Source organism: Lynx rufus, unplaced genomic scaffold (genome assembly GCF_022079265.1).
Source record: "Lynx rufus isolate CCGP_SWC_20201006 ecotype Redwood Valley unplaced genomic scaffold, mLynRuf1.p SCAF_10, whole genome shotgun sequence".
Taxonomy (NCBI): domain Eukaryota; kingdom Metazoa; phylum Chordata; class Mammalia; order Carnivora; family Felidae; genus Lynx; species Lynx rufus.
This window is the reverse complement of record NW_025814824.1, coordinates 81,306,140-81,324,043: the sequence shown is the minus strand read 5'-3', so window position 1 is coordinate 81,324,043 and position 17,904 is coordinate 81,306,140. Positions and strand designations below refer to the sequence as shown.

The 17,904-nt window shown below is 43.0% G+C and overlaps 1 protein-coding gene across 1 annotated transcript; it reads left to right on the top strand.

Annotated features, from left to right (window-relative positions):
• Positions 1–56: 56 nt before the first annotated feature.
• Positions 57–16,488, top strand: NDUFA8 (NADH:ubiquinone oxidoreductase subunit A8). Its single transcript, XM_047068990.1, has 4 exons — positions 57–208; positions 6,510–6,673; positions 11,411–11,576; positions 16,172–16,488. Exons 1-4 carry the CDS (start codon positions 158–160, stop codon positions 16,307–16,309), a joined length of 519 nt encoding a protein of 172 aa, XP_046924946.1. The 5' UTR covers positions 57–157; the 3' UTR covers positions 16,310–16,488.
• Positions 16,489–17,904: the final 1,416 nt, after the last annotated feature.

Below are 17,904 nucleotides of genomic sequence, written 5' to 3'. Positions count from 1 at the left end.
CACGCTCTATGGCTCGCGGTTGGGCAGAGCAGTGCGCCTGCGTGGCCGCCCGCGCATGCGCAGGCCCGAGGTGGCCCTTGGCGGTCGAAAGGGGATTTCAAGGAGACGGGGGCGACGCGGCTGCGGGCGCCTCCTCGGGGTCGGGGCTACCGCCGTCATGCCGGGGATAGTGGAGCTGCCCACTGTGGAGGATCTGAAAGTGCAGGAGGTGAGGCTCGTCCGGAAGCCAGGCAAGCAGGGCATAGGGCTGCAGCTTTTCGGGCCTGGGCCCAGCTCCGCTTCGTCTCACTGGACTGTGGGCCCTGGGTCCCCCCACCTAATGCCCCCCGACACAGACACAGGTGGATTCCCGGACGCCCCCGGCCCAGCTCCGGGAATCGCCTCACCCCCACCCCATCATGCAGGGGCTCTGTAGAAGTCTCCTCGCCTCCCCCACCCCGACCTCCTGCCATCTGCTTGCCCTTTACGTGAATAATAGTGGTACTTTTTATTAAGCACCAGCCAGGGCCACTTTACTTCCTTTAATGTCACTTAATACTCAGACCTCCCTGCGAATATGCAACCCCGGGTGTTCACAGCCGAGCGAGAGAGACCGTCGCTTCTAGGTAGGCTAATCGGTACAGTGTTGGAGTGGAGCTAGGAAGCCAAAGCAAAAGGAGATGAAACTGGAGAGTGGAGTTGCTAACAACCCTGGGAGGGTGTTTGGTAATAGGACATTTAGAGCATTCATTTATTCAGGAGATACCATTTGAATAATTGCCATATACACGCACACTGGAGAATAAGAGCGTCCCTGCCCTCATAGAGCTTATAATCTAATAGGGAGACAGACATAAAGAGGCAGTTACAGTATAGTGAAGTTTGTGCTATGAGAAGTGAAGACAGTATAAACTAATTATAGCAAGTACTACCAAGCCTTTTTTAGAAGTCAGGTAAGGTGCTAGTTCCTTCATGTACATTAATTCATCAAAGCCTGCCAGCAACACTATGAGGTAGGATATTATTGGCCTTTTCATGTGAAAGGTAAGAAAACAGGTCCCAAGAGTAGAAGTGATTTTCCCAAAGTCATATAGCTAGTGAGTGGTGGAGCTGGACTATGACTCTAGGTCTGAGTTTCAAACCCGTGCTTTTAAACTATTGTATTATGGGTAAAAGCTCAAAAGAGTGAGAAGACTTCGCAAAACCTTTTGAGTCTAGGGAGACCAGTGCTGTTTGATGTGACTCTAGTGTTGGTGGGAATCAGCTGTTGCTGAGCCCAGAGAGAGGTACCTTGGACTGGAAGGACTGGGAAGCAGCTTCCACAAGGCCAGACTTATTTTAAGGTGACGTGGGAGGGAGAGGTTGAAGATTTTAAGGCAGAGGAGTGTCGTGGCAGGACTGGATAGTAGAAAGACCAGGCTACATAAGAGGACAAGGAGGGCAAAACTAAAAATTATGTGCCAGAAATTATATCCCAGGCACTCTGTTAAGGGTTTTATCTTCATGACTTCAGTTAACCTTCTCAGATGCCTGTGAGAATGGCAACTATTATTTCCCACAGAGGCATAACTTTTTAGCTGTGTTCAGGGACTCTGGTCAAGTACATTTACGAGAGGGGAGGTTGCCGGTATTCAGTCTTTTGTTTTTTTTGTCCCACCTTGAAGCTGGGTTAGCCTGAAAGTGCTATATTTTTCATTGAAAGTTTAATTTAATCTGAGGTTCTACTTCCTGCAAGTATTCTATATCTGGAATAATTTGCCTTTAGTGTTCATACCTTTGAACTGAAATACAGATAATTACATAAATAACTACAATGCAAGACAAAGTATGATTAAATCTATGGAAGAGGGGCAGACATGGTTTCAGAGCAGAGAGTAGGATTTGAAGTTGGATCTAAATTCTAGGCCTAACTGCTCAGTTACCTTGATTAGTCACTTGTAGCATCTGCAGACACAGTTATTTTATTTGTAAGATGAAGTGATTCCAGCTGTATAATTCTCTGAGGCTATAAAGGGAACAGAGAAAGCACTTCTCGGGCCTAATGTGGGACTTGGCAAAATGGCATTTGAAGAATAGCATTTATAGGCCAAGACGGACAGGCTTTCTTAAGCGAGGGTTAGATCTGAGAGCAAAGGTGAAAAGATGGGAAAATGCAGGAGGCCACAGATGGGTTGTGGGGACAGTGAGTTCAGTGCTCTGAGACAGCAGCAGGTCCCTTTTTGGAAGTGTCTTGGGTGAGAAGGCTGGATCCAGAAGGCTTTGAATACCCTGTAAAAAGTTTGGGCTTTATTCTGCTGTTAAGCCTGAATCCTTCCAGGGTTTTGTCGCTAATTTGTTTCAGTAGAGTACAATAAGAATTGTCTTCTAGGAAGATCACTCTGGCAGCCCTGTGAAGAATGGATTGAAGAGAGGAAAAGAAAAGGGGGACTAGTCTTGGCAGCTGTTGAAATAACGAGGAGGATATTAATGACCCCAACATAATTGGTGACTGTCCTCACAGAGGGGAAAGAACAGATTTATCTGGAATTGATCAGACTTAGCAGTGACTTAGATATCACAGGCAGGAAAGGTCGGGGAGCCTGTCAGATCTGCAACCTGACAGTGGGACTGGGGAAGCCAGAAGGAGCAGCTTTGAGAGGCAAGTTAAACACATTTTGGACCTTGTTGACACATCCCTGTGAAAGAAGTAGTCAGAAGCTTAGGGCTGGAACCTCCTTGTACAAACTGACAATTTTGAGCAGAAATAATAGCTGATATTTTTGATGTGCTTTCTATGTGCTAGCCACTGTTCTTGATATTTTTACATGTGTGAACTCATTTAATCCTCAACAGTACTATCAAAGGAGTACAGTGATCCCCCATTTTCCATAAATTAAGTCACATAGAAGTCACAGCATAAATTACTATAGAAAGAGGTGCAGACGTGGTTTAAGGAAGGGAGAACAGGACTGGAAGATTGGTTGTAGATTGTAAGACTTTTCCTGCCTCCCTTTCCACACCTGCAGACTGTATAAACCCGCTGTGCAGGGAGGCTGTCATGAGGGTAAATGAGGAAGATGCTGGAATTCTGTGTTCTTTGAGACAAAGGGAGCTGAATGAATTTGAGAGGGTATTCACAGTAAGCAGCTGGGAAGGGATGTTGTTTCTGGTGGAACTCATCCGTCTTTGTGAAGAAGCAGGTGAGGGGACATCTGAAGTCCTTTGCCACCTCAGCGAAGGCTGTGTAATGCAAAGTGGCTTGATTGAAGGTCACAGTCTCTGGATTCCAGCTCTGCGGTTGCCACTGGCCTGCTGTGTCATCTTGGGCACATCTCTGTCCCCAGGAAAGAGATTCAATGAGTGGTTCTTATCCTTTATTTCCCTGTGACAGAGCATATTTTACACACTCAACAACATGGGTGCCCGTAGATTTTGGTAAGACTTCTACATTTGTAGGAAAGTAAGGCAAAGAATGTCATAACCTTTTTGGGCACAATGGCTGTGAAGGCATTCGAGTGAATCAGCCATTTAAAGATCTTTTAAGGCATTGGTCAAGGAGGTAAGTACAGCTTAATTTTTTAAATATATTAAGCTTTAAAAAGTTTGAATTTTGATTTTTATTCTCTTGGCTTTGTACAGGTAATATAGCAAGTTAATGTATACCCCTCAATTAACCTAATACACTCTTATAAAAAACTGTAGGGGTGTCTGGGTGGCTCAGTAGATGAAGCGACTGACTCTTGATTTTGGCTCAGGTCGTGATCTCACGGCTCCTGAGATTGAGCCCCACTTTTCAGGCTCTGCACTGACAACGTTGAACCTATTTGGGATTCTCTTGTTTCTGGAGCTCTCTGCCCCTCCCTCCCCCCAAATCAATCAATAAGTAAACTTAAAAAAAACACAACTCTATGGGGCACCTGGGTGGCTCAGTTGGTTAAGCATCTGACTCTTGATTTCAGCTCAGGTCATGATCTCACAGTTCATGAGTTCAGGCACCCCGTGGGGCTCTGTCAGGGGCTCTGTGCTCACGGTGTGGAGACTGCTTGAGATTCTCTCCCTCTCTGTCTGCCCCTTTCCTGCTCACACGTGTGCTCTTTCTCAAAATAAGTAAGTAAACTTTAAAAAAACAGCTGTCATATAAAATTTTACAGATTTTTAAACAAATTTATTAGAATTGTCATGGCAGGTTTCACTTGTATCATAAGTTCATCTTTGCTTTGATAATTACAGCAGTTGTAATGTTAGTAGACATCGTCCTAACTATTCTCTTCCCATAGTGTGTAGATGAGTTACTCTCTTCATATTCCCTTGCCTTTTATCTTATTAGTAATTTAACCTAAGCTGTGTGAAAGTCATAAAAAATAAAATTATAAAATTTTTATCATTATAAAAATAATAATTACAACATTATTCTTAAATAAAAATCCTTAATAGAACGCTTATAAATCAAATCCAGTGATATCTTAAAGCATAATGCACTGTCACAGACTAGATTTTATTGTAGCTATAGCGAGAGGTTTTTGGAAAATCTGCTAATTCTCTACATTTATGGATAAAAGAAACCTGAATTTTTCAGTCTTTCTGGAAACAACAGTAAAACAGAATCATCAGAAAGAAACTTCCTTAATGAGGACTATCCAAACGACTATATCCCAGACACCAATAGCAAATATTGAACCAAATTGTGCTTTAAAGTCTAGAAAAAGGGAAGGATGCCTACTGCCATTGCTGTTCATTTGTATTGTCCTAGAGGTTTTAGTCCAAGCAGTAAGATAGGAAAAGAGAAGGAGAAAAAAAAGGATATAACTATCAGAAAAGAAGGTAGTTTTTACTTGTAAGTGGAAGTTTTTCCTCTTAATCCTCTTGTTGTTGTTTTTTTTTAAGTTTATTTATTTATTTTTGAGAGAGTGTGAGCAGGGGAGGGACAGAGAGGGAGAGAGAGTCCCAAGCCGGCTCCATGCTTAACGTGGAGCCCAGCACTGGGTTTGATCCCATGACTGTGAGATCATGACCCAAGCAGAAACCAAGAGTTGGACGCTCAACCCACCGAGCCACCCAGGCACCCCTTAATCCTCTTGATTTTGTATCAGTAAGATATGGCTAGAGAGAAGATGCAGTGTACAAACAAGCTATTTAGGTAGTATCAAAAAGGTTAAAATACTGAGGAATAAACAAGAAATATGCAAGGTTCCTATATGAGGGAAACTATCATTTTAACCAAAGAACATAAGAATGACCTGAGTAAGAGGAGGGACGTAATATGTCTTGGTGAGAAGGCATAATTCATGTAGTCTCGCCTCTACTGTGACTGTCGTATCGTCAGTATCTGGCACAGAGTGAGTGGCTCAACAGATGAGAGCTTCTGTATGGTGCTTAGAGAAAGATCCTCTGGGGAGATAAAAAATTTCAGCAGAGACCTAGTGTTGTAAACATGCTCGTTCCCTTCTAATTTAACACATAACTAACCTTTGTGCAGTTCCAGTGCAAATTATTGGATGAGGGGGTTCATCTGAAAGAATAGCCAAAGCGATTTCGAAAAGGAAGAATAATGAAGAGGGTGGTCCTCCCAGACAACACATGTTCTATTTAAGTTCCAGTAACGCAAACGTTGTGGAATTGGCCCAGGAAAAGGTAGTACCGAAAAGAGGCCAGCAGAACCCTTGCTGCACAGCAATTTGACGGGCCCTGGACTATGTGCAGCCCTCTGTGAGTGAGCTGTAACTATACTGTTTCTCAAGAAAATGAACCAACCGGAAGGCAAGTGAGAGAGAGTTATGGACTGGTGGCTACCTTGGATATAGTGTGTGATAGGAAAAAATAGAAAATTTTAGTACTTTATCATTAGTAATAACTTACTGGACTAGATGTTTTTACTGATCCTTTCCAGTCTCATTTTCTGTGACTCTGTGGTCTTCTGGGAATTTTATGTACCTATCACTTTTTTTTTTTTTAGTGTTTATTTTTGAGAGAGAGAGCTCGCACATGCAAGCTGGGGAGGGGCAGAGAGAGAGGGCTCCCTGCTGACAGCAGAGAGCCCACCTAGGGGCTTGAACTCACTTGAACTCAGGAACCTCGAGATCATGACCTGAGCTGAACTTGGATGCTTAACCAGCTGAGCCACCCAGGCGCCCCCCTGCCTCATCAGTTTTATTCCTGGAAAGGAGACTCATCAAAACTCCCCAGAGTTGGTTCCTCTCCTTCCATCACAGAAGCTTCCATCATCTTTCAGAGCTCTACTTTCTCTGTCATAGAGAGCTAAAGGTTCTGTTAGGACTGCCATTTCCTTATGTCTAAAAGGGGGAGAGTAATGTCAACCTAATGAGATTATTATGAAGGTGTAGAAAATCATGCATGTGAAAAAGCTTTGTGATCTCTAAAGCAGCAGAGATCATAAAGGTTTATTATGGTAGCCCCCTATCTTTAATTTTCTTGGAGTCGGAACAAGTTTTCCCTTTGTGTTCCCTCGGCCTTCAGCAGCAGGAGATGAAGTTGAGGAAGTTGATATCCTGGTCACAGATCTGTGGTTTGTCTCCTCCTGTTCCGTTGCCCAGGTGAAAGTCAGTTCTTCGGTGCTGAAAGCTGCCGCCCACCACTATGGAGTTCAGTGTGATAAGCCCAACAAGGAGTTCATGCTCTGTCGCTGGGAAGAGAAAGACCCCAGGCGGTGTTTAGAGGAAGGCAGGCTCGTCAACAAGTGTGCTCTGGACTTCTTCAGGTAAGAGTCTTTGACTTGACATCAGTGCCTGTGGGCTGAAACATCTAGGTATATGTATCTCAGTGAACATCTAGCTAATTAAGTAGAAGGATAATTTTAGTAGGAAGTGTAAGACCTTGAAGTCGGATAGACCAAGGTAAGCATGCAGTAAATGATGCAGTTAGCTTTGTTATTTGTTTTTGTTATTTGGCATGTCCTTTAATATCCATGAATCTTAATTTCTAAATCATACAGGATTGTAATGAAAAATTTGTAAAAGTACGTAAAACCAACTCAGCACAGTGCTTGCTAACAGGTGTTCACTAGATTGATGCTACTATGGAACACTCAGTTATTATGGAAAGAAAAGTGTGTACAGAGTCAAGGTATTAAGTAGGCCATTATGCTTAATACCATAAGTAAAACAATCCATATTGCAATTGTAGAAAAATGTTTTGACAGACTCTATTAAAAGGGACAGAAACTCCACTCGAAGGGAATTGGCTTATGTAGCTGTCAAGTCCAGAAATGGGGCTGGCATCAGGCGGGGCTGGAATCAAAGGGCTTACATAACTTCATAACTACTTGGTATCTTGTTGCCTCTCTTCTCCTTCCCCGATCTCTTAGTTCTGTTTTGTCTGTCAAACTCATTTTCAGAGAGACTCTTTCTTGCTGTGGCAGAAGTGGCCAGCAGCCATCCCACACTGCTGTGCTGCTTGCCTAGACCTGGCCCAAGAGTGTCCTTGTCCAGTGGTGTGAGCATAGGTCCCTGGCCTGAGTCTCATTGGCCTGGCTGGTCGATTTCGTATGCCTCTCTTTGAATCAGGTGTGCTTCAGGAGATAAAATGCTGTGATTTGTCAGGCCTAAAATGGGAAGTGACTTAAATTCATCTAAACTGCATTGCTGAGAGAGAGGGACAGATTGTTCCCCAAAGAAAAATTACAAGGATGTTACAGAAGAATGGGGACTGACTGCTGGCTAGGCAAAACCCACAGATGTCCACTACAATGACGTTAGAGGGAAAAATCAAATTCCTTCACATAATAGCTCCTCTCCTCTTTTGCTTGGTGTCTTTGTCCACATGCAAAGATATTTTTGTGGTTAAAGTCACAGTGTGTCGTTTAAAATTCATTTTTCTGAATTTTTCTGAAACCATGGGGAACATTCTTTCAAGTTGCTAAATTGTCTTTGTGATCATTTTTAATGGCTATTTAATATTCCACCAGTAGGTAAACCAACCATAATTTACCTGTTACAAAGTCATTTTTAATTCTGTTTTTTTAAAAATGTTTATTTTGAGAGAGAGCATGCACACACGAGTGGGGGAGGGCAAAGAGAGAGAGAGAGGGAGAGAGAGGATCCCAAGCAGGCTCTGTGTCGTGCGCAGAGCCCAACGCAGGGCTCGATCCCGTGATCCTGGGATCATGACCTGGGCCAAAATCAAGAGTCGGAAGCTTAACTGACTGAGCCACCAGGTGCCCCTAATTCCAGATTTTGCTTGTTTTAGATAAATCCTCAGTGGTTACCTTTGTGTGCAGATCTTTTTCTCTTTTTAAGTAATTCCTTGGCATAAATTTCCCAGAGGTGAGATTATTCTATAAAAAGGCTTTGAATGTAATTTATGGCTTTTGAACTATAGTTGCCATTTAAAAAAAAATTGGGTCAGTTTATGCTGCCCTCAGTGCTGTATCTTGTTGTACCTCACCAGCATTGCATATTATTTAAATATTTGATAGGTACAAAATGGTGTTTTATTCTTGCTTTGGAATTTGCATTGGTTTGATTGCTAACAAGGTTGAATGTGTGTTTATTATTTAAATTTTGCTAAGAGAACTTTGGAAAAACATTTCTGCTTTGGCCCAGAGGTAGTATATTTAAATGTGACATGTTGGGATTTCACAAGCTCCTGAGGTGCCCAGCCGCCTCCGTGAGAGGAATTTTTCACTGCTGATGTTGCTCTTTGCACGTGTTTGTAGGCAATTGTTCGTTGGGTGTGGATACCAGGGTAACAGGGTCCAGAACTGAGACTAAGTACTGTAATAGTGCTAGTAGCTCTCCTGCTGCCCCCATGCTGGAGGAATAAACCACTTGTACTGGAAACAGTAGGCCACTACCAAAGTGATTGTCAAGTGAGGTGGGTGCAATTTTACGTACCGTGGATGTTGTTGTGGTCGGTGAGGCTAGAGGCAATTCAGAAAAGCTCCCTAGGGCTTTGATCCTTCTCTTTCCTTCCTGTTGCACACCCTGCCACCCACAGGTTACACCAGAATCCCTACTGGTCATGGGGCACCTAGGTGGCTCAATTAGTTAAGCGTCTGACTCTTGATTTTGGCTCAGGTGAGATCGAGCCCCAGGTCAGCTCTGTGCTGTCAGCATGGAGCCTGCTTAGGATTCTCTCTCTCTTTCTCTCTCTCTTTTTCTCTCTCTGCCCCCACCCCCACATGTGCACTGTCTCTCTCTTGCTCTCTGTCAAAACAAATAAAGAAGCATTAAAAAGAAAAGAAAGAAGGAAATTGGTGACATTGGTTGCTTCCTAGCAGGGAAACCCAGCAGGAATGGAAAGCAGATTGTTTACTGTGCATTTCCTCCAACCCATGTCTGGGGTTCTTCCCGAGCCATGTTAAATAAGATTCCTGTGTTGAGTGTAGCTAGATTCTTAGAGTATGACAAGTAAGCACTTCCAAATTATGATTCCATTGGGGGAAGGAGGTGCTATGCATATCTTCCACTGCCTCATGTATGGCTTTTACATAAAATAATGGTATTTTATTTTTCCTTGGATTGGCATTTATTGGATTACTAGCAAGGCTGAATAGTAAGAGAAGGGGAATTTTGTAAAATAATTGAGGCTTATACACAAAAGTTACTTTTTCTTCAACCATGTTTTGGTGGTCACAGAATTAATTGTATGCTACCTCCTTTTATTTATTTATTTATTTATTTATTTATTTATTTATTTTTATTTTTTATTTTTTTATATATAATTTATTGTCAAATTAGTTTCCATACAACTCCCAGTGCTCATCCCAACAGGTGCCCTCCTCAATGCCCATCACCCACTTTTCCCTCTCCCCCATCCCCCATCAACACTCAGTTTGTTCTCAGCATTTAAGAGTCTCTTATGGTTTGCCTCCTTCCCTCTCTGCTACTTTTTTTCCCCCCATTCCCGTCCCCCCTGGTCTTTTGTTAAGTTTCTCAGGATCCACATATGAGTGAAAACATATGGTATCTTTCTGTGCCTGACTTATTTCACTTAGCATAACACTCTCCAGTTCCATCCACATTGCTACAAATGGCCAGATTTCATTCTTTCTCACTGGCAAGTAATATTCCATTGTATATATAAACCACAACTTCTTTATCCGTTCGTCAGTTGATGGACATTTAGGCTCTTTCCATAATTTGGCTACTGTTGAAAGTGCTGCTATAAACATTGGGGTACAAGTGCCCCTATGTATCATCATTCCTGTATCCTTGGGTAAATTCCTAGCAGTGCTATTGGTGGGTCATAGGGTAGATACTAATTTTAATTTTGGGGGGAACCTCCACACTGTTTTCCAGAGCAGCTGCACCAGTTTGCATTCCCACCAACAGTGCAAGAGGGTTCCTGTTTCTCCGCATCCTCTCCAGCATCTATAGTCTCTTGTTTTGTTCATTTTAGCCACTCTGACTGGCGTGAGGTGATATCTGAGTGTGGTTTTGATTTGTATTTCCCTGATGAGGAGCAACGTTGAGCATCTTTTCATATGCCTGTTCGCCATCTGGATGTCTTCTTTAGAGAGGTGTCTATTCATGTTTTCTGCCCATTTCTTCACTGGATTATTTGTTTTTCAGGTGTGGAGTTTGGTGAGTTCTTTATAGATTTTGGATACTAGCCCTTTATCCCATATGTCATTTGCAAATATCTTTTCCCATTCTGTCGGTTGCCTTTTAGTTTTGTTGATTGTTTCCTTTGCAGTGCAGAAGTTTTTTATCTTGATGAGGTCCCAATAGTTTATTTTTGTTTTTAATTCCCTTGCCTTTGGGGATGTGTCAAGTAAGAAATTGCTGTGGCTGAGGTCAGAGAGGTTTTTCCCTGCTTTCTCCTCTAGGGTTTTGATGGTTTCCTGTCTCACATTCAGGTCCTTCATCCATCTTGAGTTTATTTTTGTGAATGTGCTACCTCCTTCTTAGCAGAGAGCACCAAATGTAATTTAACTTTCTTAATGACAAGGATGAATCTGTTTTTGTTTAGTCCGTTAATAGAATGAGGACTTTGAGCTCTGGGGAGTGTGGGGTAGTTTGCCTTGACACTGAATGACCCCGGGATCTTCTGCTTGTTAGTATGTGTATTTGCCTTGTATAGTTCTGTCTCTTCCTTTGCCATTGTCCCTCATGCCCATCTCGGATTACGCCTCCTCTTCTAAATTTGGTAGACTGATAATCTTTAGAATTGGGTATAAAGAAAAGAATAGGTAGGCCCTAAGTGAGGAGTGCTCTGAGTAAAATCTATGTGCTTAGACCAAATTTTTTTGGCATTTGAGTTCATTTATTTTTGGTACATAAAGAAATTAGGCCTTATTCCTTACAAATCTTTTTTTACATGTTGCTTCTCATCCTGAGGATCTTAAGTTGTCTTGTAAGTGAAGTGAGAGCATCTATTCCCATACCTTTCAAAAAGGAAGGTTATGCATTTGAGGTCTGTACCTATTTCCCCCCACTTTTCTGTTTCTCATTACTTTGCAAAGAGCTACCCCTGACCTAGCCCTCTTTTCCAGGCAGATAAAGCTTCACTGTGCAGAGCCTTTTACCGAATATTGGACCTGCATTGATTATTCCAGCCTGCAGTTACTTCGTCGCTGTCGCAAACAGCAGGCCAAGTTTGATGAGTGTGTGCTGGACAAACTGGGCTGGGTGCGACCTGACCTCGGAGAGCTGTCCAAGGTAAAAAGGTCTCCTGCTGGGGGTTTCCCCCTCTCACTGAGGGGTGGGGGAGGGCAGGAGGTGGTCAGAGAGGGGTCTCTGTGAGTAAAGATATGATGGGAGAAATCTGTGTTTACCAAACAGGTTGATGAGAGGGATTATACACAACCCAGAAGGGAATTTATTTAATACAAATATTCCTTTAAATAGATCTTCTGGCATGTGCAGATTGTTTGTTTAATTAGCTAATTGAAGAACAGAAGGGAGTAGATGAGGATAAACACAATGTTGGGGCACCGTCAATTGAAAGCATTGAGGTTATTACAGAATTCAGAGAACAAATAGGATCGAGGTTATGCCAGGTTCTTCAGGCCACATTTATCAGGACCTAGGATTTTTAGAAGTATTTCCCTGTAGTTTAAAATGTACGTTTTCTGGGGCACCTGGTTGGCTTCATTGTTTAAGTGTCCAACTCTCAATTTTGACTTTGGTCATGATCTCACGGTTTGTGAGTTTGAGCCCCGTGTCCTGGTCTGCACTGGCAGCAAAGAGCCTGCTTGGGATTCCCTCTCCCTCTCTCTCAAAATAAACAAACATCTAAAAAACATAAAAAGCATGTTTTCCTACTCTTTTTTCTGTATTTCTTGTCTCAGTCATGCCACCACCATCTGTGGAAACCTCAGAAACCTGAGTGTCTTTTCTTCACGTCCCACTCTTTCTTCCTTTATACAGTCGTCAGTTCCCGTAGGGGAACATCTCCTAGATTAGTTTTTGAATCCTCTCACTGTCCCCACATCTTGGACAGGAGTTCTTAACTTGGGCTACGTGAACTTCTGGGAGGGGAAGGTGGTTCAATTCAGATTTTAGAAGACACTGTATCACCTGAAATTGAAGAATTGAGGATATAATTATGTCTCCACTATAGGCATGATCTGTATGGAAAATAAAGACCACTTAAAAAATTTTTTTTTAAGTTTATTTATTTATTTATTAAAATTTTTTTTTTTTAACATTTATTCATTTTTGAGAGACAGAGACATAGCGTGAGCAGGGGAGGGGCAGAGAGAGAGGGAGACACAGAATCCAAAGCAGGCTCCAGGCTCCGAGCTGTCACTACAGAGCCTGACGTGGGGTTTAAACTCAGGAACTGCACGAACATGACCTGAATCAAAGTTGGATGCTTAACCGACTGAGCCACTCAGGCGCCCCTTAAGTTTATTTTTAAATTATTTTTAGTAATCTCTGCACCCAACATGGGTCTCAAACTCAAGACCCCAAGATCAAGAATTGCATGTTCTTCCGATCGAGCCAACCAGGAAGTCCAAACACCACTTTTCTTTTTAAAACTTCACGGGCTTACTCTTGCTTGCAGTGTCCTGGCTTACAAGGCCCTTTGTGATCTGACCTACCCCTGCTTCTGGAGCCTCATCATTGTCCCTTCCCTCTGGGACAGATAGGTGGCAAGGTGGGGGAAAACTCAGGTTTGAATGGAGGCAGATAGTACTACCGATCACTATGGGATCCTGCACAAATTGCCGACTGTTTCTCGTCCTACCACATCTACAAAATAGGACCAGTATTCATACCCAGTTTTCTGTGAGGATTAAGCTTGAGAACCTTGTGAATCTCTGGCCTAGTGCCTGGCATGTGGGCCCACAATTAATCTTTATTCCCTTGCCTTTCTGTATAGCATCTATGGATGGTTGGATCTCATGCTTGGGGTCACAAGTAGACAAATGACTTAGCAGTTTTGTTTTGTTTTTTGTATCCAGCCTGATCTCTTCAGATGGCTTCTTTTGCTGTCCTGAACAAATTGCTTTATTTATTTATTTATTTATTTATTTATTTAGTCTGTAAGTTTTTTTTGCTCTTTTTATGTTCATCGCAATCAATAATTTTTTTAATATTAAAAGTAATTTATTGTCAAATTGGTTTCTATACAACATCCAGTGCTCATCCCTGAACAAATTACTTTAAACTGTTGATAATTCTGAGTTGGAAAGCTGCGGGACCTACAGATTTAATAATGAAAACAACCTTTTCTCATTTCTGTCTCTCAAGAAAGGAGAATTAGCAAATCATGCTGATGAGAAAGCATACTGATTCCTGAATCTTTGTGTCAGCCATTTTAAAAACCTATGAAGTATTGGTGTCCTCTTTTCAAAAGTTTGTTTCTTTAAGAGGATTATCAGTTTTAGTCCTACTTAGAATCAGAATCCAGTCTCTTAGAAAGGTAATGACCAGCTGGATAAAGCCCACGTTTTACCTTCATTTACTTCTGCCTTCTGCTTCCTCCAAGTTGCCCTCCTCTCCTTTGCTCTGACCAGTTTCCACTCACTCCTCTGCCCTCAGCTTAGATGCCAATGTCCTTTGAGGTTTCCAGCCTTCCTAGGCATCCTGATAATGTTAATATTGAAAATAACTTTTGGCGCTTAACCATAACCTGCTATGCATCAGGCTCCAGACTGTGTATTATCCTAATAGCGCTGTAAGCTAATAGCCCCATTTTAGAGATGGGAAATTGAAGGTCGGGTAGGCTGCTCAAAGTTGTGTACCTAGCAATTAGTTTGACCACGTGCCTCTTCTCCTTTTCTCTTGATATGGTACAGAAGAGGAAGTTGTTTTGTTCTTTCCACAATAATTTGTCCTTTTAAGGGGTCTGTTCACTACTTTAAGTTTGAGAAACATTTTTCTAGGTTGATTTCATAAATATTGTAACTTCCTGAAGGGAGCTTCACATGCCAGCTGGAGGCCTTTGGAGTTACTCTGTCAAGCAGTAAGGAAGCATTAGTGATCTCTGTGGCAGAGAGATGAGAACACTGTTCTAAAAACAAACCAAAAAAGACTCTGGATCTGTAGTCAGAAGACTTGGGTCCCAGCCCCGGCTCTGACCTGTAGCGTGTGTCTTTATCATAAGCAAGTTGGCCTCCTTGTTCTCATCTGTGGACTACAGATAATAATGCCTCACAGGGCAGTTATAGTAATAATTATGCTGTTGTCTTCCTGAAAGCTCCATTCACATTGAATCGTTTTTGGATTTGTGCACATGGGAAGACTCATCAGTCATATAACATGGAGTGGCTCGAAGACCAGACCACTAGATAACAAGACTATTAATAATTATGGCCTTGTCTTTCCATTTCTCTGCGTGTTTCCTCATCTTTAAAGGGAGGACGGGGGCGCCTGGGTGGTTCAGTCAGTTAAGCATCCAACTTTGGCTCAGGTCATGATCTCATGGTTCATGAGTTCAAGCCCTGCATCAGGCTCTGTGCTGACAGCTCAGAGCCTGGAGCCTGCTTCGGATTCTGTGTCTCCCTCTCTCTCTGCCCCTCTCCCGCTCATACTCTGTCTTTCCCTCTCTCAAAAATAAAAAAATAATAATAATAATAAATAAATAAATAAATAAATAAATAAATAGAGGACATTGGGGAGCTTGGGTGACTCAGTTGGTTAAGCATCGGACTCTTGATTTCGGCTCAGGTCATGATCTCAGGGTCCATGCTGGGCATGGAGCCTGCCTAAGAATCTCTCTACATTTCATGCGCTCTCTAAATTAATTAATTAATTAATTAATAAGAAGTGAGAACAATTTCTGCTGGCTTCTGTTGGAGATTTTTGTGACCATCGGGGATAATGTGGACGTGACCACCTTCTACCTGTCTCCCTGTTGCCATTGTGCAGTGCTCTACCATCTTGCTAGGCCTGTTGGCTCAACTCTCCCAATTCTGGTCTTGCCCCTCTCCAGTCTAGCTTCTGCACCTTCCAGCCTGCAGATGTGCTTGAGTGGCTTCCCTGCTTCAGTGACGTCTGTCACCCTTGAGTTAAAATTCAACCACTTGTGCACATCATTCAGTACCCTTCATCATCCGGCCCTGTCTACCAGTGTAGTATGTTACGTAAAAGCACAGGCTTTGGAGTAGGCAGATCTGGCTTTGAGCACTAGTTTTTCCACTATTAGCCAGGTGGCCCCAGGAACCTCTGGAAAAAGGCCTCAGAGGAGTATGAAAATGAAATGTAATCGGGGGCCCAGCATCATTTCTAACAAGTGCTTGGTTAGGTGCTTCATCTCCCTCCATTATCCAAGCAACCTTTGGCCATTCTAAGGACATGCCTCTCTGTCTTCCCATGTACTGTTTACTTAGAATGTCTTTCCCTTGCTAATCTTCTGCTGGCTCATGGTTATCCTTTTAAGCTAAACGTTACCCCCCATGAAATAGTTCAGGCCCCTGTCCTTCAGGATGGGTTACGTGTACAGAGTCCTTGCTCCCCAGCACTTAGTTCATGCCTCAGTTATGATAATTCGGTCGGGAGTCTTGGTTGATTTTCTTGTCTGGCTCCCTCAGACTGTGAGCCCTCGAAGACAGTGTGTATTTCGTTTCCTGCTGTATCCCTAACTTCTGCCACATGAAATGACCCAAAAAAAGGCTTTCTTAAATGTTTGTTCAAGAAGGCTTTCTTAAATGAGTTTAAATGTGGTTTGCTGGGGCTTGAGAAAAGAGGGGTAGTTGGGGCAGCGGGAGCAGAGAGGAAACGCTGGGAGGTACGTTCTTGGTCACAGACTGCTCCACCTGACCTTCAGCCTTGCCTCTTGCTTCTGTCCTCTTCGCTCCTCACAGGTCACTAAAGTGAAAACAGATCGACCTTTACCGGAGAATCCCTATCACTCGAGAGCAAGACCAGAGCCCAACCCTGAGGTAGAAGGAGACCTGAAGCCTGCCAAACATGGCAGCCGCCTTTTTTTCTGGACCATGTAAAGATGGGTCCGTGGCCCACACTCAGTCACACGCCTGGACGACTGCTGATGAAACTCCCGTGCAGTTTGCATCCACTGATAGAGTTCTTTCCGGGATCACAAACTTAACAAAAAAGTTAATTTATGTGACTTGGCAGTTATTCTATACCATTTCCTGGCCATTAAAAATTTTAAAGGAAACAGTTGTATTTTATTATGTTTTATATAACCTTTTGGCCTTTAGAGAGGACTTCCCTTTGCTTGTTCTTCTTGTGGTCCTGCCTGTTCCTCTCTCTTCGCTTTAAGTTGGCGATCACCAGTGTGGCGGGGAGCCGCGTTAGACCAGGCAGAAATGACTATGTAAAGGACAGGCTCTCTTGCTGGTCTGTGTTCACACATTTTGAAGTCTTCCCTCTCTCCCCATCCAGCAGCACAGACAAGTAGCTTTCCCTAAAGGTCATGCAAGGGAAGCGTTCAAGATAGAAGTGAAGAAACATTTGAGCCTTGTGACTCAGGCCCTGGGAGGGGCCTCCTGGCTGTGGTTTAGGCAGAGTCTTGCTCAAAGTTTCTTAAAGAACCAAACTTCCACCACTTCCCCTTGATATCCCATCCTCAAGCATTATGACCCAGATGTTTTTCCTGATAGACCAGGGAGGTGGAGGCTGAGCTCCCAGCTCCAAAGCCAGGAAGTCGGGAGGTCTGAGTGTCAATTCCAACCTTGGGTGTGTTCCTTAACCTCTTGGGAGAGGTTGAATTTGAGGACAAGCTAAAGGCAACATGCTTATCTACCTCCTGGGCAGGTTAAAGCGGCAAGTATTTATAAAGCTTTGGTTCAAAGCACTATTATGTCTTTATTTTCCCTTTCATTCACTTCCTTTTTCACTACCAGGCTATTTCCTCTACAGCTGACTGGGTCACTTTACACCCTTCTGCTTGTGGCCTTAAATTGCAGATGGCCCTGCATATGTCGTTACAACTCCCTGGGCCTTGGTTTCCATTTGTGGAGCTCCAGAAAGCAAAGTCGTGTAAGTCTTTCCAAAGGCCTTTCCAACTCTCACTGTAGAGCCTCCAGGCAGGGAGAGTGCTAGGAGGCATTAGAGGAGGTGCAGGGCCTGTCACTGCCCAGAGGGTCCAAACAGGTCAAAGACAAAGCTCTGAGTGATTGGCCCTGCCCCTCCCCACCTTATTCCCTGCTCCACAGTTGGGAGCACTTGGGGTGAATCTCACTCTCACCTGTTCTGCAAAAGATCTTGCCACCTGCCTTTATCTCATTCTCAAATTTAATGAAAAAGAATAGATTCTTAAATTCTAAAAACAGCTAAGGCAGTATCTATTAGCCTCTTCATGGCCAGGTAATCAGAAGTCACCCCTGGTGGGGAAAGTATGAGCATGGTCACAGATTGGCATTTCTACGATACCTCAAGCTCTGTGTTGCTTCTTAGATTTTTCTGCAAAGGAAACTGGTACCTGCATAAATGATAATAAATATTCATTGAGTTCTGTGCATTATGCCAAGTGCTTCGCACGTATCAACTCTTCCAATGCTCAGCCTTTGAAAGAGATTCTATTTGTCGTGTCCATTCCATCAAGGAACTATAGCTTAAGGAAAGGTTAAGA